This window comes from Mustela nivalis (assembly GCF_964662115.1).
Source record: "Mustela nivalis genome assembly, chromosome: 12".
In the NCBI taxonomy this organism is placed as follows: domain Eukaryota; kingdom Metazoa; phylum Chordata; class Mammalia; order Carnivora; family Mustelidae; genus Mustela; species Mustela nivalis.
In genome coordinates, this window is record NC_139031.1 from 83,008,104 (window position 1) to 83,035,694 (window position 27,591).

Consider the following 27,591-nt stretch of genomic DNA (forward strand, 5'->3'; position numbering starts at 1 on the left):
TGTACATATATCACACAAATCCATACAGAATTTTTATTTCAAACATGCCTGTTTTCTATTACAAGAAAACCCTTTGAGACAAATGTCATTTAAATGTAAGACATTTAATTAGTGGCTTTTTGTCACATTTCATGACAGTTCTCTAGACATAATAAAAAATTCTCAGTAAAAACTGCTTAATTTTTTTGTTAAGATTTTTTTTTATTTATTTATTTGACGGAGAGAGAGAGAGACCACAAGTAGGCAGAGAGGCAGACAGAGCGAGAGGGAGAACCAGGTTCCCCGCTGAGCAGAGAGCCCGGTGCAGGACTCAGATCTCAGGATTCTGAGATCATGACCTGAGCTTAAGGCAGAGGCTTAACCCACCGAGCCACCCAGCCACCCGCAAACTGTGTAATTGTTAAATGTGTTGATTCTTTGAATAAGCAATACAAAAACTAACCGTTACTATGCAAGGATTTACCTGTAAGTAGTTTTTTTTGACCTTCTGTATAAGAGTGCCAGAGACGAAAGATGTATTTTTGAAGTCTGAAATTGTCATATTCCCTAGCTTTTTCCATCTTTTCAGCCAGTTCATCTTCACTTATAAGAGGTATTGCTATGTCTCTCCATGTGCTATAGGCAGTAAATACAGAAAAATAGTATTTTGATAATATCAGTGGCAATACCTTCCTAATAAATGGAAAGGGAGAAGGAGTAACAATACCTCCTGCATTGCTTCAAATACCACAGAATAGAAAGAAATTGTTCGATTATTGTTACTGTTCTAGCTACTTCTTGTGTTTCCTTTGAGCTTGTACTTCCCTTTGCTATATTTCTAAAACCCAGTAAAGGTCTGAAATTCGGAAGGTATTTTTCATAACCTGTTTTTTTTCAAAACCCATTTAGAGGCAAAACTAGACCTGACCTAAAGTAATTTTACTTCGGGGCGCCTGGGTGGCTCGGCTGGTTGAACATCCAGCTCTAGATTTCAGCTCTAGATTTCAGCTCAAGTCATGACCTTTGGGTCCTGGGATCAAGCCTCACAACAGGCTCTACACTCAGTAGATTCTCTCTCCTTCTCCCTGCTCCCCTCGCACTCTGTCTCTCTCTCTAAAATAAATAAATAAATCTTAAAAGTAAACAAATAAAAATTAAAAACCTAAAGTAATTTTGCATCAAAAATTCTCTGGACTTGACACATAGCTATTTGTAGTCTTTTTAAAATTTCATTTCATAGACATTTCATTTTATATCCATATATAACATATATAATAGAAATACTAATATGCTGCCACAGACACCACTGAAGATGTTATATAATACATAGAATGTGTAGAAATTACCTCTGTAAAATTTTTTTAAGAAAAAGAATCTAAATTTCGAAACATATCTCCAAGGGTTTCAGATGAAGGGATTGTAGACTTACACTTCGAAAAAAAGCAATACCTTGAAGAAGTAAAGAATGTATTTTAACTAAGTAAATGCTAAATAAAAATAAAAGAAATACAGAATGCAAAATGGTGGAAACATGGTTAAATAGATAAAATCAGAATGGCCAAAAATGAGTTGTTCTTCCAATAGAGAATATTAAGAATAAAAACACAAAGGAATAGGATGCAAAAATCACATTCTTACCAAAAGTGGGTCTTTACTAAATGTCCAGTATAAAAAGTACATGCTTTTACCATCAATTCCGGAGTCATCTAAAGTAAATAAATACATTAAATAGCACACATTAGAAATAAATGGAATGCAGAGGCCAACTCCAGAAGAGACAGAGGAAAATGAGAGCAATATTTGCATTGGGCAGTAGGGAGATGGGAACAGATTAGAAGAACTACGTGCCATTTATATATTTTGTAATTTTATTGTATATGTCCATTACCTATTTTTTAAACATTAAAATCACAACTTAAAATTTTCTCACTATATTGTATTTACTTTAAAACATTTTAAGTAGATCTATGGTACTATTATTGTCAGGTGTATTGTTAGGAATATAGAGTTGTGGGTCTGCTGGTCACCATTAAACTGAAAGAATTTACATTCTCAAGAGTATAAAATGAAATTTTCTTTAAAAAAAAAAAAAAAAGCTTGCCTCACCAAACAGTAATAGGAAAGCCATATAAATTAAAATTTTGGAATATGCTGAAAGAGATGCAAATGAATTGATCACTTGCAACTATTCACCATAACATATGTTAACATGTGCAAACAGCTAACTGAGGATTCCTGAAATCATCTGTACCTTCTGTACCTTCTTTAATGAGTAAGATAATATCATATTAACACATTTGTTATATGTACATGGTACTGTGAAGTGCTAATGGTGTTATTTTTTCTCGGGTTATCACCACCTTCTTTGTCAAACATGTGGCCACATCTGTTTTGTTCAAATCTATACCAACTTCCCAGAACTCTGAATTCTGATTTTCAAAGACAGATGTTTTTCTCCTTTGCACACTGCTGTCAATGCTTTGTTGAGTTCACAGATAAAACACACACACACGTTAATCATGGAGCTATTTTAAGCGTATAACAAAGGCCCAACAACCCCCTGATATTCTGCCTGATGTTCAATGACATTTGGAAATCGTCAGTTTGATGGCAATTTATATGCAGATTACTCTTGTGGTGAGGGAGATCATAAATCATTGAAGTCATTTTACTAAAATGACAGAATTGTACTAAATTCTGATTTTCATAAGCGAAAGGAATCCAGACGAACAAAGTAGAAATATTGGGGATATCACAGCAAGGTAGAGCTAAAACCAGGAAAGGAAAGAAATGGCAGAAGTAAAGACAAGTTTCATCTACAATACGATTTTCTTGCTCTGCCATTAGCCGCTAAATTTCCTAAGATTAAACTTTTTTCTCTAGAGGTTATAACCTGGAAAGAACTATATAAATATCTACAGTAAATGGCATAGTTCATTTAAAAATGAGCATATTACATGATCAAATGAATAAAAACAAAAATTATTCAGCCAGGAACTCTTGAACTCGAGTTTTCTAATAATCAACTCTTTAAATCAGCATAAAAGTGTTTTTTCAATTCTATTCTTGAAAGAAGGTAATGTCCTCATGAATCCACACACAGTTTATATTCTGGAAGAGTTTGTCATTCTAATATTCTTTTATCAAGAGTTCATTTCCCTAAGTTCCTTTTTTAAATTTTTTAAAAAGATTTTATTTGAGAGAGAGTGAGAGCACGAGCAGTGGGAGGGTCAGGAGGGAGAAGCCAGCTCCTCGTTGAACAGGGAAGCCCATATGGGCCTCAATCCCAGGACCCTGAGATCAGGACTTGAGCTGAAGGCAGACCCTTAACCAACAGAGCCATCCAGGCGCCCCTCCTTTCCCTAAATTCTTATTTTAATTTCACATATATTGTTCTCCCAAAAAAAACAAAACAAAAACACTAATAGAATGAAAATAGCCACGGTTTTTCCTCATTGTTGGCATCCTCTTGTTTTCTCCAGAGGGAAAATAGCTTTAAGAAAGTGTCACTGGGTGCTCAACAGGGACTCTGCTTCTCCCTCTCCCACTCCTCCCCTGCTGCTGTCCTCTGTCTCTTTCTCAAATAAATAAAATCTTTTTTTTTTTTTTTTTTTTAAATAAAGGAGAGTGTGTGTGTGTCAAGGCACTGACCTGCAGCAAAGGCTCAAGCCCAGGAATGCCCCACCCCCACTTGGGGCCACGCATGCATCAGCATCACTGGGGCTCAGCAGCCCCTCTGGCCAGTCTAACCCTCAGACACACGCAGGGACACTCAGTCACATGGTTTTGCTTCCACCATTCAACATCTTCACTACGCTCCAGCAACGTGCTACTTGAAATATTTGCATTTATTATTATTATTTATTATCATTGTATTATTATTATTTATGCAATATTATTGTTGCAGTATAGTTGACATACAATTTCTATTAGTTCAGGTGTATAACAAAGTGTTTTAAAAATTCTCTACATTACTCAGTGCTTACCACAACTAGTGTGGTAAACACCTGTCATCATACAAGATTTTCACAATGATATTGACTAGATTCCTTATGCTGTGCTTTTCATCTCCATGACTTACTAATTTTCTGACTCGGAGCTTATATGTCTTAATTCCCTCTGCCACTTCACATATTCCTACACACCTCACCTCTGTTAACTATCAGTTTTTTCGCTGAATGTATAACTGTTTTTTGTTCGTTTGTTTGTTAAACAAAAATAATTTGTTAAATTATTAATTTGTTTTTAAAAATACCATCATTTCTTCTGGATTTTTTTGGAGTCCACATGTAAGTGAATTCATATGGCTTTTGTCTTTGTCTAACTTACTTCACTTAGCGTAACAGCCTCTCGGTCCATCTGGGTCGTCGCAAATAGCAAGATCTCATTCTTTTCAAATGGCTGGATAATATGCCTTCATATATATATGTACCACCATTTATCTTTATCCATTTATCTATTGATGGATACTTGGGTTGCTTCCATATTTTGGCTAGTATAAATAATTCTTCAGTAAACATGGGGTACACATATCTTTTCAAATTAGTGTTTTCATTTTCTTCAAATAAATAATCACAAGTGGAATTAATAGATTATATGGTATTTTTAATTTTTTGCAGAACCTCTGTACTGTTTTCCACATTAGTTGCTCCAATTTACAGTCTCACCAACAGTGCACAGGGCTTCTCTTTTCTTCACATCCTCATCAACACCTGTAATTTCTTGTTTTTTTGATACTAGCCATTCTGACTGGTATGTGGTGATATCTCATTGTGGTTTTGATTTCCATTTCTCTGATGATGAGTGATGTTGAGCATCTTTTCATGCATATGCTGGCCATCTGTATGTCATTTTTGGAAAAATGTGTATTCAGATCCTCTGCCCATTTTTAATTGGAGTATTTGTGTTGTGTCTTTTGGTATTGGGTTGCACAAATTCTTAATATATTTTGGATTTTAAGCCCTATCAGGCATGTCATTTGCAAATATCTTCTCTCCTTCAGGAAGTTACCTCTCCATTTTGGTGTTCGTTTCCTTTGTTATGCAAAACTTTTTATTTTGGTGTACTCCTGGTAGTTTATTTTTGCTTTTACTTCCTTTGCCTGAGAAGACTCCATAAACATGTTGCTAAGGTTATTGTCTAAGAGATTACTGCCTATGTTTTCTCTTAGAAGTTTTATGATTTCAAGTCTCACATTTAGGTTTTTAATCCATTTTGAGTCTATGTTTGTACATGGTGTAAGAAAGTGGTTGGTTCAGTTTCATTCTTTTACATGTAGCTGTTCAGTTTTCCCAAAACCATTTGTTGAGGAGACTGTCTTTTCCCCATTGTACATCCTGCTCTCTCTACTATACTTTCATGGTTCATTTCTATAGTTTGTATATTCCTGCCTCCTTTGTCACAGTTTGACAGTATAACTGTGGGTTTATTTATGGACTCTCTATCCTATTCCCTTTATCTATGCGTCTACGTTTGTGCCAGTACCATACTGTTTTGATTGCAATAGCTTTGTAATATATCTTAAAATCTGACATTGTGGTACTTCCAGCTTTGCTCTTTCCCAAGATTGCTTTGGCTATTCAAGGTCTTTTGTGGTTCCATACAAATTTAGTATTACTCCAGTTTTGTTTAAAAAAAAAAAATGTTGTTTGTACTTTGATAGAGATTGCATTGACTGTAGATTTCTTTGACTATTATGGACATTTGAAGATTACTTCTTCCAGTCCATGAGCATGGTATGTCTTTCCATCTGTGTCATCTTCAATTTCTTTCATTGATGTCTTATAGTTTTCAGAGTATAAGTCTTTCACCTCCTGGGTTAAGTTTATTTATAGGTTGTTTATTCTTTTGATGCAATTGTAATTAGAGTTGTTTTATCATTATTATTATTTCTCTTTCTGCTACTGTGTTAATATACTGTATATACAAATGCAACAGATTTCTCTATATCAATTTTCTATCCTGCAACTTTAGTGAATTCATTTATTAATCCTAATATTGTTTTGGTGGAGTCCTGTGGTTTTCTACATATAGTATGATGGCATCTGCAAACAGTGACAGTTTAACTTCTTCCTCACCAATTTGTATGCCTTTTATTTCTTTCTCTAGTCTGATTGCTGTGGCTAGGACTTTCAGTACTTTGCTGAACAAAAGTAGTGAAAGTAGATATCTTTGTCTCTTTCCTGATCTTAGAGAATTGGCTTTCAGTTTTCACCACTGAGTATGTAGCTGTGGGTTTTTCATATATAGCCTTTATTATGTTGAGGGATGTTTCCTGTATACCCAGTTTGTTGACAGTTTTATAATAAATAGATATGTATTTTGTCAAATACTTTTGCATCTATTGAGATAATCATGTGGTTTTTATCCTTCTTCTTGTTAATGTGATGCATCATTATTTATTTGTTTATTTATTTATTTGACAGACAGGGATCACAAGTAGGCAAAGAGATAGGAAGAGAGAGAGCGGAGGAAGCAGGCTCCCCGCTGAGCAGAGAGCTCGATGTGGGGCTCCATCCCAGGACTCTGGGACCTGAGCCGAAGGCAGAGGCTTTAACCCACTGAGCCCACCAGGCACCCCTGTGATGCATCATTTTGATTGATTTGCTAAGATTGCATCCCTGGAATAAATCCCACTTGATTGTAGTGATCGATCCCTTGAATGTAAGATTGAATTAGGTTTGCTAATATTTTGTTAAGGACTTTTGCATGTATGTTCCCCAGGAATATTGGCCTGTAGTTTTCTCTTTTTGCAGTGTCTTTGTCTGGTTTTGGTATCAGATTAATGTTGGTCTCATAGAATGAATTTAAAGCATTCTTTATTTTTCTACTTTCTGGAATAGTTTGAGAAGGATAGGTATTAAGTCTTCTCTAAATGTGTGGTAGTATTCACCTAAAAAGCCACTAGTGCTGGACTTCCATTAGTTGAGAGTTTGGGGGTAATTGATTCAATTCAATTTCATTACTAGTACTTAGTCTATTCAAGTTTGCTATTATTTTCTGATTCAGTTTTGGGAGGTTGTATGTTTCTAGGAATTTGTCCATTTCTTCCAAATTGTCCAATATTTTGGCATATAATTTTCATAATATTCTCTTATATCCTTCATATTTCTGTGATGTTTGTTGTTATTTCTCCTTTCATTTCTAAAAATATTTACTTGCATCCTCTTTTTTTCTTAATGAAACTTGCTAAAGGTTGATCAGTTTTGTTTAGCTAGTCAAAGAACCAGCTCTTGCATTCATTGATCTTTTCTATTGATTTTTTTTTTTTACTCTCTCTCTCATTTATTTCTGTTCAAATCTTTATTATTTCTTCCTTCTACTAATTTGGACTTTGGTTTTGTTAGTCTTCTTTTTTTTTGTTGTTCTTTTCGGTATAAAGTTAGGTTGTTTATTTAAGATTTTTCCTGGGTGCCTGGGTGGCTCAGTGGGTTAAGCCGCTGCCTTCGGCTCAGGTCATGATCTCAGAGTCCTGGGATCGAGTCCCGCATCGGGCTCTTTGCTCAGCAGGGAGCCTGCTTCCCTCTCTCTCTCTCTCTGCCTGCCTCTCTATCTACTTGTGATTTCTCTCTGTCAAATAAATAAATAAAATCTTTAAAAAAAAAAAAAGATTTTTCTTGTTTCTTGAGGTAGGTCTATATTATTGTAAATTTTTCTCTTGGAACTACTTTTGGTGTATCCCAAAGATTTTGCACCATTGTTTTTCCATTTTCGTTTGTCTCTATGTATTTTTTTTATTTTTTTGGTTTTTGTTTTAAGATTTTATTTATTTATTTGACAGAGAGATCACAAGTAGGCAGAGAGGCAGGTGGGGGAGGGTGGGAAGCAGGCTCCTCGCTGAGCAGAGAGCCCAGTCTAGGGCTGGTTCCCAGGACCCTGGAATCATGACCTGAGCCGAAGGCAGAGGCTTTAACCCACTGAGCCACCCAGGCACCCCTATTTTTTTATTTCTAATTTGATTTCTTCTTTGACCTATTGCTTTTTTAGTAACACAATGTTTAGCCTCCATGTGTTTGTGTTTTTTCCAGGTTTTCTTTTCTTGTAACAGACTTCTAGTTTCATATCATTGTGATTAGAAAAGATGCTTGATATGATTTCAATCTTCTTAAACTTATTAAAGTGGCATATTATCTATCCTAGAGAATGTCCCATGTGTTTTTGAAAAGAATGTGTATTCTGTTGTTTTTGGTTGAAACGTTCTGTGTATATCTCTTGAGTTCATCTGGTCTAATGTATTGGTTAGAGCCACTGTTTCCTTATGGATTTTTCTGTCTGGATGATCTATCAATTAATGTATGTGAGGTGTTAAATTCCCCTAATATTACTGGTGCAAAATCTTTGGGATACACCAAAAATAGTTCCAAGAGAAAATTTACAATAATATAGACCTACCTCAAGAAACAAGAAAAATCTTAAATAAACAACCTAACTTTATACCGAAAAGAACAACAAAACCAGTCTCCCTTTATGTCTGTTAATGTTTGCTTTATGTATTTAGTATTTATGTATGTTGTGTGCATAATATTTACAATAGCATTCCCTGGTTGGATTGATCCTTTTAGCGTTGTGTAAAGCCCCTCTTTTTGTTGTTGTTGTTCTTCTTATTGTTCTTGTTGTTGTTGTTGCAGTATTAGTTTAAAGTCTATTTTGTCTGATACAAGTGTTGCGACCCTGGTTTTTATTTTGTTTTGTTTTTCACTTCCATTTGCATGGAATATCTTTTTACGGCCCTTTACTTTCCATGGGTATATATCTTTAGGTCTAAACTGAATCTTTTGTAGGCAGAATATTGAGGGATCCTATTTTTTTATCCATTTGGTTGCACTATTTTTTTATTAATCCATTTACATTTAAAGTGATTATTGATAGGTATGTACTTATTGCCATTTTGTTAATTGTTTTCTAGTTGTGTTTGTAGTTATTCTCTATTCCTCTCTTCTCTTGCTTTCTTTCCTTATGGTTTGATGTCTTTCTTTAGTGTTATGCTTGGATTCTTTTCTCTTTACTTTTTGTGTATCTATTACAGACTGTTGATTTGTGGTTACCACGAGGTTCATATAAAGCACTGTATGCATATAACAGTCTATAGGAAGGTGATGAGGCTTAAGTTTGAACATGTTCTGAAAGCACTGAATTTTTACTCCCCCATTCACGTTTTATGCATCTCACATCATATTTTACATCTTCTTACTTTGTGTATTCCCTGACTATAGATATAATTGATCTTACTACTTTTGTGTTTTAACTCCATATTGACTTTATAAATAATTAATCTACTATCTTTATCATATGTTTCTTTTACTAGTGAAATTTTTTCCTTTCCTAATTTTCTTACTTCTAGGCATGGTCTTTTCTTTCTAAGTAAAGAATTCCATTTAACATTTCTTGTAAGAGTGGTTTAGTGGTGATGAACTCCTCTAAGTTTTATTTAGCTAGGTAGCTTTTAACTCACTTTCAATCGAATGATAATTTTGCCAGGTAGAGTATTCTCGGTTGTAGTGTTTTTCCTTCAGCACTTAGAATATTTCATGCTATTTTTTTTCTGACCTACAAAGTTTCTGCTAAAAAATCAGCTGTTAACCTTATGGATTGTTTCTGGCATGTAACTGTTTGATTTCTCCTTCTATATTTGAGGTTTTCTTTTCACTTTTACATTTTGCCATTTTAATTATTATGTGTCTTCGTGTGGAATTCTTTGGGTTCATCTTCTTTGAGGATCTCTTTGCCTCCTGGACCTGGATGTCTATTGCCCTCCCCCAGGTTAGGTAAGTTGCAGCTATTATTTCTTCAAATAAATATTTTACCCCTTTCTTTCTTCTCTTTCTGGGATCCCTATAATGTAAATGTAGTTATATTTGATGATGTTGCAGAGGTCTCTTAACTTATTTGCATCTCTATTATTCTTTTTCTTTTTGCTGTTCAGCTTTGTTTCTTCCCACTACCCAGTCCTCTGTTGACTGGGTTCCTGATCCTTCTTATCTTTATTTTTATTTTTATTTTTTTGGAAAGGGAGAGCACGAGTTGGGGGGAGGGACAGAGGGAGAGAGAGAATCTTAAGAAGGCTCCATGACCAGCAAAAGCCCCAATATAGGGCTTGATCCTATGACCCTGAGATCATGACCTAAGCCAAAATCTAGAGTCAGACACTTAACTGAGCCACCCAGGTGCCCCATTGACCCATTTTTCTGCATCATTTAATCTGATGTTGATTCCCTCTAGTGTATTTTTCATCTCAATTATTATGTAATTCAGCTCCGACTGGTTTTTGTATTTCTTATCTCTGTTGAAGTCCTCATTGAGTTTACTCACTCTTCTGTCCAGTCCAGTAAGTATCTTATGATCATTATTTTGGTCTTTATTAAGTGTATTGCTTATCTCATGTTGTTTAGCTCTTTTTCTGTGATTTTTGTCTTCTTATTTCATTTGGGACATATACCTCCATCTCCCCCATTTTGTCTAACTCTCTGTATCTGTTTCTATGTATTAAGTAGTTCAGCTATGTCTCCTGGTCTTGAAAGTTGTGGTCCTATGGTGCAGTCCTATGGTGCGTGGTATTGCAGTTCCCCCTATACACCAGAACCAAGTGTTCCAGGGGTGTCCCCTGTATAGGCTGCATGTGTCTTCCTATTGCTATGGACACACTGGTGAGTCAGACTGGTCCTCAGCCTGGATCTCTGCGATTAGTTTCTGTGATAGCTGTGGACTCACTGACAAGCAGGTCTTGTTTCTTATGCAGCCAACTCAAAGGCCCTGCTGAAGAAATGGCTGAGCTGATGGGCTGGTGTGTGGCATCATCTCCCCATGTCTACAGGGCAAGAGTCACTTTGGAGAGGGACTGGTTCTAGCCAGTACTGCCTGCCAGGTATGACAGAGTTGGAGCCACTTTGAAGAACACCTCCCAAGGTAGGTGGATTGGATAGTGTGGGGCTAAAAGAGAATGCCAGGACAGCAGTCCTAGTAATCAAGAGATGGAGAGCATTAGAATAGGCTCCCCCAAGCAGGCAGCTATCTAGGCTGGGGGAGGGCAAGAAAAATGGCTCCCCCTAGCGCTTTTGCTCCCAAAGAACTCTCCCGTAGATCCCTGCCCTTCCAACACATGCCCTAAAGTTAGTCAATAAATCTCCTTCATATATATCCCAAGCACTTTTCAAATTTCTGTAACTGGGGGCACCTGGGTGGCTCAGTAGGTTAAAGCCTCTGCCTTCAGCTCAGGTCATGATCCATGGTACTACGATCGAGCCCCACATCAGCCTCTTGCTCAGTGGGGAGTCTGCTTCCTCCTCTCTCTCTGCCTGCCTCTCTGCCTACTTGTGATCTCTGTCTGTCAAATAAATAAATAAAATCTTTAAAAAAAAATTTTTTTCTGTAACTGTGCTGTGTTTCCACAGAGTCATTTAGTATCCTGGATCTTTAAGGGTAGAGACTTGGTTTCCTATCACCACCCCCCCCCCAAGCTCTCTTAGAGCTAAGCCAGCCCTGCTGATTTTTAAAGCTCCCAGAGTTAAGTCCCACTGATTTTCAAAGCCAGGTGTTATGGGGACTCATCTTCCCAGTGTGGGTCGCCAGGGCCAGTGGTGCCTGGTGTGGGGTCTGATCCCCTCACTCCTCCATGCTTCTGGAGTCCCTCCCATTTGTGGTTCATTTGGTTCTCTTCTCAAGAGTTTGGTTCTTGACCACATCTCTACCCCTCCTAACCTTTTTGATGTGGACTTCTCTCTGCAAGATATGATCTGCCAGTCTTCAGCTTATTTTCAAAGTTAGTTGCAATATATGTAGCAGCTATTGACTCGGTGTGTGATGAGCTCAGGGTCCTGCTGTTCCACCATCTTCCCCACTGCCCTCTATTCTTGATAGCAGCTGTATATTAGTTAGCTGCTAGTGATTAGAAAATATTCTTTCTCTCACTTTTTTATTCCAGCTGATAGGATTGCACGGAGTAGGAGCTCAACAAATATGTATGGACTGAATTCCTTGGAAATTACCAATTCTCTGCCATCTGGCTTCTAAAAATGGAGATTAAAGGATTCAGGCAATGACCATGCAGAAGTTGCTGGATAAAAAGCAAGTTGGCATTGATATAAAGGGCCTCACAGTGAGCGCTCTGTTTCCAGGCGGTAACAGACCACTCTCCCCAATTTTCCAGAAGGACTGCTACACACAGACTGAGTGATAACTGAAGAGAAGGAGAAGGAGAGAAAGGTGCATCTTTATATAATTTCTGAGAATCCAGTAATATTATAAGATTAGTTATGAGTCTGGAAATAAAAGGAAAAATTCTGCCATGGGAGATGGTTTCTAAAGTTAGAGTGGGAACATCTCAATAACGAATTAATTGCAAAATAATTTTGTCAGCATTTAGTTAGAATGTGACACTGCTCTTTTCTTTTAGACTGGTGGCCCCTTCTCCAGAGGCCAATTAGAATCTCCTGTGAACCTCTGTAAACTGCTCATGCTCATTCCCCACCTCTTTAGGAATTATCACTGTGGTGAGTTGCTATTACTACTGAGAATATGTCTTATCCCTTGTGCTATGGCCCTCTGTTTTAAACTGAGTTCCAACAGCATACAATATGATTCAAGGAAAATAACTCAACCTAACACCCTAGTTTCAGGGAAACATTTTTATAGTTTGGAAGAAAAATAAAATCACAATAGTAATCTCTTTTTTAAAAGATGCTACCTGTAGCATATTACAACTCAGCCTTAAAAATATCTTATTAAAAAAATTTCAAACTTTCAGAGAATTAGAATGAATACTTAATACCCATAGTCTACATTTAACATTGTCAACAATGTTTTTGAAGTATATAAAGTATACAAGCCAAATTTTTTAGTACCTATTTCTAAAATATAACCACATTTTCTTCACAACCACAACTGCGTTATCCCAACTGAGACAATTAATAATTGTTTAATATCATCTATTATCCAACTCTCTGGAATTGTTCCCCCAAATATCTTAAGTAGTTAGTTTGTTCAAATTAGGGTCTAAACAAGGACTGCATGTTAACACTGATGATTCAGTTGATACGAAAACTATCCCACTTTTTTCTTTGTTCTCCTTCTCTGTATTTTTCAATGTTTAATGACTATGAAGGGCAAATAAGGCATGGTCCCAGACTAAATCAGATGAATTCAGTATCTGGGTGTCTTTAATGTATTTTTACAGAAAAAGTTCTAGAAACCAATTTAAATGTTTTTGTTTTGAATTTGTTTTGATGAGAGGCTGAAGAAGGAGTTTGAGTCTATCATCTGAAAGAATGACTGGAATGCAGGAGGTGTTGGGGAGGTTGCTATAGAATTGGTCTCAGCCCCATGGATTGGGGGTCAGAGCCTTAAGGAAAAAGAAACTGCAGGGAAAATCCCAAAGAACTGCTCTTATGAGGCACTTGGCACTATTTGTGTGACACAAAATGAGAGAAGACATTTCCTCCACTTCTCTTCAGCACACACAGCACCATGCCATCAACTTTTGTGTGACTCTGAAGTTCTGAAAATTTGAAATAACTTAATAAAAATATTACAAAAGTCTTACGTTACAGCAAATTTTGAAATAATGCAATCCCTCCAATTAAAATTTAATCAAAAGCATTTCTCTCCAAAGCTACTGGGAACATGGATATTTTGAGCTCTTGCCACATAGTGGTACCATTTTGGTAGGCAAACAGTTGTGTAATTATTCTTAAAATACAAGTTTGGTTTAAGGTCATCATAAAAGTATGTCTTTCAAACAGTGTGACCACCGGATATGTTTTGAGTAGAGCAACAGTCCAGAGAAAGGAGCACTATTTTGGCACACTAAAGATTTGTGGTTGAAGACGCCTCAGTCTCCACCTCCACCTTCAGGGCTCTCCAGAAGGCAACAGCCTCAGTGCTGAGGGTCACCTTCAGGCAGCTAAATGGGCTTGGGGAAGCCAAGGGGAATTCTTGAATTCACACTGGAGAGCTTTGGAATTCCCAAATACAATTGGTTGGAATTTTAAGGGGAAACCAACCACTTAGATTTTGAAGCTAGGGACTAGAGGCACTGAAATTTGGAATATTACTATCAACTTTGTTCTCCTTGTATCCTAGGCTGGTGAGGCCTGGTGAAATTTTGTAATAAATGAAAAAATAATGAAATACCAGCACCAACCATGAATGCTAACTGACAAATAATACTGAATTTATGGTTCTTTAGTGGCAGCAGTAATTGGTCCCCCTTAACTTTTAACTTTGTTAAATATTGTCCATTTATTACATCTGAGAAAACTGATGTGTTTACATAATGCCAATAGAAGAAAAATGTTTTACCTCTGTAATATTTGAAATACCTACTATAATAATAGGTAAGAACCAAACAAAAAATAAATGTAAATCATTGAATTCATATTACAATTTTTGTTTTTTAGTGTATTATAACAAACTTTTTCTTCTGGTAGGCAATTCCTTTTTTTGCTCGGTTAATCCTTGAACTGAGAGATCATACATTAAATTACCTTAACATATCTCATCATATTTTAAAGTACCGTGTCTTTACTTCATTGATGAGCTTCATTACTATCTCATATAGCATCATTCTAGAATAATGCTAGCAATGTAGTATGGGATTTGCTATGGATTGGATGTTTATGTCCGCTAAAATCGGTAATGTTGAAACCCAATCTCCAATGTGATAGCATTTGGAGGTGGGGCCTTTGGGAGATGATTAGCCCATGAAGGTGGAGCCCTTATGAACCAATCGGTGTGTTTATAAGACACTCCAGGGGGCTTCCTCACCCCTGCTGCTCTAAGACGAAATAGCAAGAAGTCGGCAGGTAATGAACCAGGGGCTGGGCTCTCACCAGACATAGAATCTGCCAGCACCTTGATCTTGGACCTCCCAGCCTCCCGAACTGGAGAAACAGACTTCTGTTGTTTATAACAGCTATATTTTGCTACAGCACCCTGAATAGACCGAGACACGGTTTATAAATACATATTGAATGCATTACTTCAAATCCCTCCCGACTCTGATTTTTTTTTCTATAGACTGGAAAAGTTCAAAGAAATAACAAAAATACTAAAAAGAAACCACGTCTTTAATGCAGAAGTGAGCAGTGTCTGTGACAGTACATGACATACTATAAAGTGTTGGATTTTTCATGAGTGATTTTCTTAGATTTTTTTATCTTTTGCAAATTATTGAAACAGTCTTTAATGCCCAAGGGGGTTCTTATGCCTGGAGACAAACATTGACTGATTTTAGGGTTCTATTTAATAAACACTTATCTAAATAAATGAAACTTTGAAAAATCAATTTCCTAAACATATAAATGTTTATTACAAATTTTATGTAAAGTACCTGAAACAATTTAAACAAAATTAAAAACTTACAAAAACGTTCTTTAGAACTCTCAAATGCCATACGTAGCACACAAGCATACAAAAATGCCCTATCATCAGCTATTATTACTTACTTTACACTTAAATTCATCTTAACATAAACAATGTGAATCCAGGTCATCTCTTCATCATTTCACACCTTCACTATGTTTACTCCTTCCAGGTTACGGCAATACTTAGCTTGATGCCTTCTCAAGAAAGAGTAATCAACCAAATTTTAAAAGAAAAAGGATATCTTGCAAACCAGCAAGGATACAGGATGTAATTATCAACCAGTTGATTCTCATTTGGGGCCCAGGATCTGCCTGCCTCTCCCAGATGATTAAAACCCTCACCACTGGGGTCATCAGGTTAGGTTTCCTTTTTATAGTTCACCAGTAAGTCCACATCTTTCTTTTAGGTTTTAGGGTTTTATTACACAGTGCTCCCTATGATAGAATCATTCTAAAATTCATAGCATTATTTTCAAAGGGAGCAATCTCAAGGACACCAGGGTAGCTCAATTGGTTATGTCTGCCTTCTGCTTAGGTCATGATCCCAGGGTCCTGGAATGGAGTCCCACATTGTGCTCCCTGCTCAGCGGGGAGCCTGCTTCTCCCTCTGCCTCTGCCTGCTGCTCCCCCTGCTTGTGTTCTCTCTCTCTGTCAAATAAATAAATAACATCTTCAAAAAATAATAAAATAAAAAATAAAAGGGAACAATCTCTAGGACATGTTAAGTGAGAAAAGCAAGAAGCAGAAGGCTACACATCATCTGCTACTTCAATATAAGAAGTTGAAGGGGAGGAGAATACAGTGTATTTGCTCATACTTTTCAAAAGGAAACGATGGAAAAACTATATAGATAAATTAAAAACTACTAAAATCCCTTAGAAAAAGGGATGGAATAGGTAAGAGAAAAGGTAGGTATAGAAGCAATACTTTTCAGAATACTGATTTTATTGTTTTGATTTTGCTGCCATGTACTATTATACATAACTGGAAAAGCATAGTTATATCAAAGAGGAAAAAAGATGACTATCAGCACAAAGAATTATTTTGGATAACAAAAAATGTATTATTTTTACTGAAAATATTTCGTAGGATATATATATCTTAAGGACAAAAAGAATTGGTTTTTTTTTTGGAATTGCATACTTTTCTTAAACTGCATTCAGTGGGTTTTTTGGTTTTCATTTTAAATATTTATGTATTTTGAGAGAGTTGGGGGGATGTTGGGGCAGAGAAAGAGGGAGAAGAAGACTCCCCCCAGAGCAGGGAGCCCAATGCAGGGCTCACTCCCAGGGCCCCAGGATCATGACCTGAGCCCAAGGCAGACACTTAACCAACTGAGCCACCCAGGCACCCCTGCTTTCAGTGGTTTTATTGTTAGTGGTCTTGTAGTATTGTTATTACAAAACAGTTATGTCTGTGTTGTAAGATGAAACTAATAAGCAATTACATTACTGTCTATAGGAATGAAGATTCATAAAAAGCAGGTTGACCAGACTACTGGGCGTCCCCCCATGCAATGCCCATAACACCCCCTATGCAGCTACTCTTGTCAACAAGAGGAAAAAAGAAAAAAAGAACCTGAATATCAAGTCTGTTGATCTAACTAAAAACTTGTAGTAAATACAAGAAACAGAGCAAATGAAATAATGCCAGAGGAAACAATGAGAGTGTGGGACATTTTACAAGACAAATGATGTTTTCCTCAATAAAGAAGTGGCATGGGAAGTAGGGAAGATTAATTACAGTTAATTACAAGAGGCATTTGATCTGACACCCGGGTGCCATGTAGACCCTCCATGGATTCCGATTTGACAGACCCATGTGTAAAAAAGGCATTTTTTTTTAAAGATCTTATTTATTTACTTGACAGACGAGATGACAAGTAGGCAGAGAGGCAGGCAGAGAGAGAGGGGGAAACAGGCTCCCTGCTGAGCAGAGAACCTGATGTGGGGTTCAATCCCAGGACCCTGGTATCATGACCTAAGCCAAAGGCAGAGGCTTTAACCCATGGAGCCCCCCAGGCGTCCCTAAAAAAGGCATTTTTGAGACAATTTGGGAAACTCAAATATGGGCTGAATATGGGGGGGGGGGGGGATATATATATATAGAATCAGCCTGATGTGGTGTTCAGGAATTATTGCTAATTTCATTACACAGAAGATGGCACTGGGCTGTGCTCTCTAAACATGTTCTTTTTTGTTAGAGTACATATTGATGCATTTACTGGTAAAATAATATAATTCCTGGGATTGGCTTTCTAATACTTCAGCAAAAAGGGAGGAGGGGCAAAGGGAGAATGATTAACAAGATTGGCAAAATTATTGATTATTGTTTAAGCTGGATGAGGGGGGATCATTATGGTGTTCTTTTTGTGTGTTGTGTTTCCATCTTTCCATAATGAAAAGAGTTTTTAAATGTTATAGATGACTTTTCTTCTTGTAATTAGTACGCATCTGGAGATTTCATTTCCTAAGCAATGAGTATCAAGTCTGTGAAGTTAGTTTCCTCCTGACAATGGTGGATTCTTTCATCTTGGAACACACAGACAAAATGTCTTTCTATTTGCTATTATGAGAACAGTTCCTACTTTTCTGTAACTATGTGCCTTACTCACAGTTTCCTTCTCTGTTTGCACAAACAGAAACAAACACATAGTTATAAATAGCCATATGCAGGCGGTCCTTGCAGGACAGTGTCCTGACAGATCATAAAAATGATTTCACACTGAAAGCATACAAAATAATCTTAATAATTGGAACAATTACAATTGTTTGTGATCTTTAAAATGTTTTGTCAAGCTATATACAGGAAAATGAAACTTGAGCATTCACTTACACCATACTCAAAGATAAACTCTAAATGGATGAAAGACCTCAATGTGAGACAGGAATCCATCAAAATCCTAGAGGAGAACATAAGAAATAACCTCTTCAACATCAGCCACAGCAACTTCTTTCAAGACAGCAACTTCTTGGGGGGGGGGGGGGGACAAAAAAAAAATAAAAAAGACAGCAACTTCTTTGGTTGTCTCCAAAGGCAAGGGAAACAAAAGTGAAAACGAACTTCTGGGACTTCATCAAGATCAAAAGCTTCTGCATAGCAAAGGAAATAGTCAACAAAACAAAGAGACAACCATGGAATGGGAGAAGATATTTGCAAATGACACTACAAAGGGCTGATATCCAAGATCTATAAAGAACTCCTCAGATTCAACACACACAAACAGATAATCACATCAAAAAATGGGCAGAAGACATGAACAGACACTTCTCCAAAGAACACATACAAATGGCTAACAGACACAGGAAAAAACAACATCATTAGCCATCAAGGAGATTCAAATCAAAACCACATTGAGATACCACCTTACACCAGTTAGAATTGACACGATAAGACACAACAAATGGTGGAGAGGATGCAGAGAAAGGGGAACTCCCTTACACTCTTGATAGGAATGCAAGCTGGTACAGCCACTTTGGAAAACAGTGTGGAGGCTCCTCAAAAAGCTAAAAATAGAGCTACCCTATGGCCCAGCAACTGCACTACTGGGTATTTACCTCAAAGATACAGGTCTAGTGAAAGGAAGGACCACATGCACCCCAGTGTTCATAGAAGCAATGTCCACAATAACCAAGATCCCCTTTAGTAGAGAGTGCATAAAGATCTCCATATATACAATGGAATATTACTCAGCCATCAGAAAGGATGAATACCCAATATTTGCATCAACATGGACGGAACTGGCGGAGGTTATTCCAAATGAAATAATCAAACAGAGAAAGACAATTATCATATGGTTTCACTTATTTGTGGAACATAAGGAATAGCATGGAGGACATTAGGAGAAGGAAGGGAAAAACAAAGGGGGGAAATCAGAGAGGGGAGAGGAACCATGAGAGACTATGGACTCTGGAAATCAAACTGAGGGTTTTAGAGGAATGGGAATGGTGGTGTGGGGATGGGTTAGCCCAGCAATGGGTATTAAGGAGGGCACATATTGCATGGATCATTGGGAGTTATATGCAAACAATGAATCACGGAACACTCACTACATCAAAAACTAATGATGTACTGTATGGTGACTAACATAATATAGTAAAAAAATTATAAAGAAAAAACATGTTTTGTCAAAACATTAAAAACTCTCTTACCAGCAATTATAGCTGTATAAGAAACTGTATGGGAAAGAAAATGGAAAAAAAAAAAAAACAACAAAGCTGATATTTGCTATACTGTAATTGAAAATATTGGAAACTTTAGGGATTAAAGTATTTTTTGTAAAAAAATTTTTTCATTTTTCTCTGAGGGTGAAGGAGAAATAAATTAATATATTTTCAACTGTGGCTGAGCCCTCTAACTCAGCAATCCTAGGCACCTGGAGATTTACCTTTTGTGAAGTCACATCTAGTTTCTGTTTTTCCTACCTTATGATATGAAGTGGGCATTTTTTCTATGCCTTGGTGAGTTGTCATACTCCCTTCTAAGTCCAGATAAGCTTCCCATAGTTTTCCCTTTGCACGTTCAACATCATGAAATATCTCTGAGAATTCCTTTTCTAATAAAACTATGGTTTCTCAGAATTCCCTGCAATTCTTTAAAAGATTCTCTATAGGCTTCTAGCTACACATTGGGCACAATCTGATTATATTTCATAAAATCACTTTCAAGTGATTTCATAAAATCACTGTCAAAATATTGACAATGAGTTAGATGCCTCTACCCTTCTACCCCAGGTTGTTGTAATTTTAGTCTATTATAGCAATGATGTTTAAGCTTTTCTCATATGACATTATACTTAAAGTGGAATTATTCTAGAGTGTAAGGTGGGGATGAGAGACCTAGAATCCCATTCCCTGCATCTCCCCCTCAGCTCCTGAGGTGATCCCCCACAAAACACCTCCAAGAATACAGTTTGCAGATATCTGCACTTGATAGTAGATAGAGTACATGGCTGATAAAGTGAAGTCATTAAGACATCCACACACCATGATGCAGATCAACTAGGATTCATCCTGTGGGTTCTTCCCAGCATGCTGGTCCTCTGAATCATCCCAGCCTTGGCAGAAATATCCTATACCTCCATTGCTGTCTCTCTGTTGCAGACACCTGATTAGAAGCCAGTGCTACCCTTCACCCAGCCTTCCAACTGATGCCTCAGACTGATCTGGCTCTCAGCATCCATCGTGACCGGAGCTCTGAATCCACCTTTCAGTGCCCAATGTCACCAGCAACTCCCAAGTGCTGCCTATACTTTCCAAGACATCAGCCCGGGATCTAGAGGTATCATACGCAGTTCTACGCACACATAATTTGCGTTGGTATTTCTCTCCCCACCTGCCTTTTGCTATTTTAGCTTCTCTCAGATACACAGTGTTTGTTCTAAAAGACTCCATGAATTACTTCCTTCCCTCTTTACAAGGTCAAAACCCGCTGTTGGAGTTGGTCATTCCTTTCATTAACACTTGGGTCTGGAGGCCGCCTGGGTGACTCAGTCGTTAAGTGGCTGCCTTTAGCTCAGGTCACGATCCTAGAGTCCTGGGTTCAAGCCCCACATCGGGCTCCCTGCACAGCAAGGAACCTGCTTCTCCCTCTCCCACTCTCCAGGCTTGCGTTCCCTCTCCCACTGTCTCTCAAATAAATACAGTCTCAAAAAACAAAAGAACAATCAGGCCTGGCTTTTAAGTTGGACCTCATTAATATCTGGCCCTATCTTTAGAAGCATAATACCGGGGCAGATGGCAAAGAAAACAGAGAAGGGTAGAAGACAGAAGGAAGTAGATTAGAACAGAAAGAAAATATCCTCCTTTAAAGCTTTCCAGAATGCTGTGTTTATCATTATAAAGATGCGAGAGAGGAGGAGGAGGAGAAAGAGGAAAGGAGGAAATATAAAGATTTTCTCAGAAGTGAAAGATTAAAGGCTTGGCAAATGCTTCTTGAAAGTTTGGGGAGGTTACTATGAACGTGGTTCTGGAGAGGGGGTGTGCACACGCGCGCGCGTGTGTGTGTGTGTGTGTGTGTGTGTGTGTGAGATGTTCCTTCACTTTTCTGAATGCCTCCAATTCCAAAACACTTTGACCTCATACATGTTATAAAATCTAATGCCATTTGAGATCTTCCAACAAAACTTATTTTTAAATGTTTGATTACTAATACTGACCAGCTGATCATCCAGCCCAAAGAGTTGCTCCATGTACGTTTCAGACAGTCTCCGAATTTTTGGCCTCATTGATGGATCGATGCACACATCCCTTTAATAAAATCGTCAAACAGAGGCAGACATTTCATTTCATAGTCGTTAGTTTTATCATTAAATCAGCAATTTGAATCAGTGATTCCATGGGTGGAGGGGAAGGAAGAGACACTTTGGGGAGAAGCATATCACAATCACCAGCAGGTCTTTTTCAAACTACCCCCTCCTCGAGATTTTGCTGAGCATCCCAAGAGGGTATACCTCCCTTTCTTCACCCACAACTTGAAATATCTGCCCTGTGAGGACGTGATTGATGAGAGAGAGCTGTATTTCTCGTTAAGAACCAGTGGGCAAACTGTTCCTATTGACGTCTTTGGGACTTACAAGCCTGTGGAGGGATTCTTCAGCCATCTTGAAAATGGAAGTGTTCCTTGGCAAGACCTCTTTCATTACCACACAATGAGGCTTTTACCTTCAAAATAAAATATCTCCCTACTGTAAAGAAAGCAATACTCACCAGAGAAGACTTTCAAGACCATTTTCCATGATAGTAATGATCATTTTCTGTAAATATTTCAGGGGATCCTCAGGACATGTAATAAGTAGGCCGCATAACAGAGCCTAGGGAAAATGAAACAAATCACTCTTCCTGGATCTGTGTGTTCTTACTAAACAGCAGATGGGCTTCTCTCCCACAATTACAAAGTTAAATAACGTGACAGTTTTTTAGGTCAACGTGCTCCCGCTTTTTTATCCAGTGTTAGTATTTTGTTGAAGTCAAACTAAAATGCTTCCCTTTACTATTGAAAGAAAAATCCATTGTCAACGACACCATAGGGTTGCTGCTTAGTGCTTTCCCTTATGTGAGCAGAGATTTGTAGCCAAATTGAAGACATAGTTGCTTATAGTGGGTTCTACCCGTTTTTTTTTTTTTTTTTTTTTTAAAGATTTTATTTATTTATTTGACAGAGAGAGATCACAAGTAGGCAGAGAGGCAGGCAGAGAGAGAGAGAGAGAGAGAGAGGAAGCAGGCTCTCCATGAGCAGAGAGCCCGATGCGGGACTCAATCCCAGAACCCTGAGATCATGACCTGAGCCGAAGGCAGCGGCTCAACCCATGGAGCCACCCAGGCGCCCCTGGGTTCTACCCGTTTTAAGGATGACGACCCCTGACTGACTTCTTTCTCCCCCAGAGCTAGAGAATATAATTGCACAAGAGGTCAGTGATTCTTTTTTTTTTTATTAAATTAAACCTGGAGATTCACAGATCTGTACCCCTGGGGATAAAAATATATTATATGTTTATAAAAAATAAAAAATAATTTTATTTATTATTTAATTTTATTATTTATTATTTATTTTTAAAAATAATAATAAATTATTTTATTTATTTTTTATTTTTTATAAACATATAATATATTTTTATCCCCAGGGGTACAGGTCTGTGAATCGCCAGGTTTACACACTTCACAGCACTCACCATAGCACATACCCTCCCCAATGTCCATATTCTTGTCACAGTTGCAAGATGAATGTAGATAGTATTCTGTGACCTAAGGGCTGAAGTCTTCTATTACCCGGAGGCCAGACTTCCGACAGCTCCCTGAACAGTCCTGATGACAGGCTCTTCTGCCTTCTGGCACTTTAGGGCCTGAGTCCCCAGAATACTGAGTTTTTCTACTTCCCACTCCTCACCACGTCATTCATTCTGTTGTAGCACCCTGAGAACATTTACCTCAGAATCACCTGGGGGTTGAACAAGTGAAGATGGAGCCCTGGGAGCTGCATTTTGAGGAGCTCCCCAGGTGATTCTTAAACACTCTGAAGTCTGAGAACTAGGGCCTAAATGGAGTGCAGCATTAAGGTGATTTTTTTAAAGTTAGGATCTAATTAATGAATATGAGAAATCACTTATTTCTTTATATTTCTAAGTTCCACAGATTAGAAAACGACAGTCCCTGCAGAAGTCAAATCAAGTTAGAAGGATAAGTATCTGGAACGTTAGTAAAGGCATAAAGAACTAAGCAGAGTTTAAATGTTCACCTTCTGGGTAAGAAATCTCATTGTTAATTTTCCAACTGGGCAAAATAAAACAGACTGAGGCTTTATAGAATTAATGCATGAATGGTACATAGCCCTGTGCTAATAAGAAAATCATAACTAGTGAACCAATAGCTTTTTTTCTGCCCAATGAAAATAAAAATTATGAAACCACTAGTTTAGTCTTTATAAGCAGAGGCAAAATATGCAAACATTCCCACAAGATGAACATTTGACTCTCACAAAACATCAATTAGGGCTTTATCAAGGCAAGGTTTCTTAGTGAAAACTTACACAACAAAGGACAAAAAAGACCAAGTTTCACAAGTGTGCAATCCTCCACTTTCTTTTGATTCTGCCTAACTCCATTCCCAATATTTTTCAAATATTCTGAAAGGTGTCTGGGGACTGGTGATGAACGTAGATTTATTCAGGGTAATTGTTTTTTTTTTTTTCTTTTTTCTATTTTTTAAAGTTTTATTGATTTATTTTAGAGGCTGGAGGCAGAATGAAAGGGAGAGTCGTAAGCAGACTCTGCGCTGAGCATGGAGGCCGACATGGGGCTTGATCTCATGACCTGGAGATCATGACCTGAGCCAAAACCAAGAACTGAAACAGATCGTGCCATCCAGGCACCCCAGGACATTGTTTCTACTCCTTTCTACTACTATCCATCTTTCAAGAAACAAGATAATGCAGTAGCTGGAGTCTACTGGGTTTAAATCCTGGATCTGCAATCTTCTAATGTGGAACCTTGGACAAGCTGCTCCTCTGTTCCTGTTTCCTCACCTATACATGGGATCATAAAGTTACATATGTCATAGGCTATCATGAGAATTAAGTGAACTAATATATGTAAAGTACTTTGAATAGTGTCTAGCATAAAATAAGTACTCAATAGATAATAATGATAATATATTATATTATCATATATAATAATGATAATAAACCATCACTATTTTTAACCATTCCACTGCTAATTCTTACCTTCATTAGAGGGAAAGACTTGAGCAAAGAGAAAAGAAATTCAAATTCAAAGAAATTCAAAACTATTCCCTTGTACCACTCAAAGCCAGTGGGATGACAGAGGGATTGATTTCATTGATTTCATACCAAGCCTAATGGAAAAGATTAGGACAAATGTATTTGGGGGGAAATGATTAGGAGAGAGAACTTGATGGACCAATAGTTTAAACATAAATAGTAAGACAGTAAATGACTATGAGAACTGTGGGTCAATATAAAACACTTAAAAGTCCTTATTTTTTTCAAGGTTTTATTTTTAAATCATTTTTACACCCAACATGGGGCTTGAACTCACATCCCCAAAATCAAGAGTTGCATGTTCCATCCACCGACTGAGCCAGCCAGGCACCCTGAGAGCAACTCTTTTCAGATATGCAGATAAGTATGGTAAAATACTAAGGGCCTATGTAGCAATGCAAAAATTAATTGCTTCATGAGTGCAAAGGTAAAGTGCTTGCAAAAAGCTTGTGAAGCCCTCAATAGTTTCTAATAAAACTATTATTGTTATATTATTATTATTATTATATTATTGGAGAAACTTCCAAGGGTCAAGGAATGGGCAGAAGGTTTACAGGTAGGGTCTTTCTCTTGGCAAGAGCAAAGCCTCATGGGCGTAGACCCGTTTGGTTGGAGTAAAGGGTTCAGGTGAGAGAGAAGCAGACATAGCCATTCTGTGAAGAAGCCGGAATTCTATACCAAGACCTGGGACTGGGTCCTCCTCTAGAATCCTCTAGGTCATTCATGATCAAACCCCAGCAAGATCAATCACGTGGCCAAAGGCCAATCATCAGAACTTCATGGCTCATTTTGCTTCCTAATATCCCACGAGGGATGACCTGGACTTTTAGAGGGTATATTCTTGCTTCTGGGTTTCACGGATGAGGCAAGGAAGGGCCAGGTGATTCACAGAGTGAGTAGGTTTTTAAACTACAAACTCAGGGCTCCTCCCTTGCACATAGCATGCACTCACACAGAATTGTCCACATGTGTATCTTCCTCCAGAACTTGAGGGGGTTTTTTCCACATTATCTATCTGGAAATATTTTATGCGTATGCAAACCCACAAATACATGCTTCTTTTATGGTAGAATAGGGTGCCTGGGTGGCTCAGTCAGTTAAGGGTCTGGCTTCAGCTCAGGGTATGGTCCCAGGGTCATGAGATCAAGCCCCAGTTTGGGCTCCTTGCTCAGTGGGGAATCTGCTTCTCCCTCTTCTTCTGCCCCTCCCCCAGCTTGTGCACTCTCTCTCTCTCTCTCTCTCTCTCTCTCAAATAAATAAAATCTTTAAATAAATAAATAGATGGCAGAATAACCAACATATAGTTTTCACCTTGTTTGTCTGGGGTTTTTTAGATGAAGATTGCTTTTAAAAATGCAATGTCAGGGGGCGCCTGGGTGGCTCAGTGGGTTAAAGCCTCTGCCTTTGGCTCAGGTCATGATCCCAGGGTCCTGGGATCGAGCCCCACATCAGGCTCTCTGCTCAGTGGGGAGCCTGCTTCCTCCTCTCTCTCTGCCTGCCTCTCTGCCTACTTGTGATTTCTGTTTGTCAAATAAATAAATCTTTTTAAAAAATGCAATGTCAGAATCACAAAGTTACAGAAACCTCTTTCCTTAGGAATAGGTTTAAGTTTCTTTTTTTCCTTTTTAAAGAATTTATTTATTTATATGACAGTGAGAGAGAGAGAGCACGAGCGAGAATGAGTAGGGGATAGGGAAGCAGGCTCCCCGCTGAAGAGGGAGCACGATGGGGGGCTCCATCCCAGGACCCTGGGACCATGACCTGGGTTGAGCTGAAGGCAGAGGCTTAATCAACTGAGCCACCCAGGCGCCCTGGAATAGGTTTAAGTTTCTGTTCAAAGGCTCTTGCACCTCCCTAAGCACCCCCAAACAAGCCCCAAGTGACATCTCACAAACTCTTGCCATCCCCACCTCTGGTAGAAATGGAGTTGGCATGCCATTGTGTCATTTGAGGGGACCTCTTAATTTGTTTCTGTGAAAGTTAATAAGTTAAAAATGTGAAAATACAAAAGTTTCTGCATCTTCTTGACATTTAAATAGAGGGTCCCAAATTTTTACTTTGGAAACTCCATAACTGAAAATATAGTGAAGATTATTGAAAAGGGTCAGCTGACTTTGGCCCTTCAGGAGGGACCTCAGGGAGAGGAAGGTGCCCCTTGAGGGGTTTTAAGGCAGAGTGGACATGTGAGGAGACCGTCTCCGTGAGGTGAGAGCCAGACAATGGATTCTGATACCTGCGGGATTGCACCGGGCCCGACAGGGAGGCACCCACCAGCTGTGGAATCCCTAGACAAGTGAATTGCTACTGGAGAAAAAAATAATTATATACACTTTTGGTTATTTAAGTGTTCCACGAATTTGCCTCTGGAACAACTTCTGAGAAATGGGGGGCTGGGCTAAGGGAACTCAGCAAACGTAACTGCCCTCAAGAGAACCACAACCTTTTAGCCCCAAGGTCCCATAAAATGAGTCAGGGTATCCAGTTCCTTCTGTCCCACATTGGCTGGCGGTGTCTTGCTCCCATAGCCAGCAGCTCCTCATTCTTGCCTCTCTAGCAAATATTTGCAGCTGTTAGTCCCTAAAAGAAAATACCCAGGAATAGTCTATGTGATATAGAAATAAATGCAATATTTTAAAAATACAAATTGGAATCAATCACGAGAGAAACATAAATATCATGAAAATTTAAAAGGTTTTATAGTATTTCTTTTTTTTTTAAGATTTTATTTTATTTAGGGCGCCTGGGTGGCTCAGTGGGTTATGCCACTGCCTTCGGCTCAGGTCATGATCTCAGGGTCCTGGGATCGAGTCCCGCATCGGGCTCTCTGCTTGGCAGGGAGCCTGCTTCCCTCTCTCTCTCTCTGCCTGCCTCTCCGTCTACTTGTGATTTCTCTCTGTCAGATAAATAAATAAAATCTTTAAAAAAAAAAAAAGATTTTATTTTATTTATTTGACAGACAGAGATGACAAGTAGGCAGAAAGGC

General features: G+C 38.1%; 1 protein-coding gene across 2 annotated transcripts in view; it reads right to left on the minus strand.

The window, feature by feature from the left end:
- Positions 1 to 27,591, minus strand: part of FBXL13 (F-box and leucine rich repeat protein 13) — a 251,845-nt gene that overhangs the window by 214,090 nt on the left and 10,164 nt on the right. For both annotated transcript variants that reach the window (XM_082691862.1, XM_082691861.1), the window contains exons 2-5: positions 22,043 to 22,146; positions 21,493 to 21,583; positions 1,618 to 1,685; positions 464 to 615 (exon numbers count right to left, since the gene is read on the minus strand). In XM_082691862.1, the coding sequence (XP_082547988.1) occupies positions 464 to 615; positions 1,618 to 1,685; positions 21,493 to 21,583; positions 22,043 to 22,146 (415 nt within the window). The remainder of the gene's footprint in view (positions 1 to 463; positions 616 to 1,617; positions 1,686 to 21,492; positions 21,584 to 22,042; positions 22,147 to 27,591) is intronic.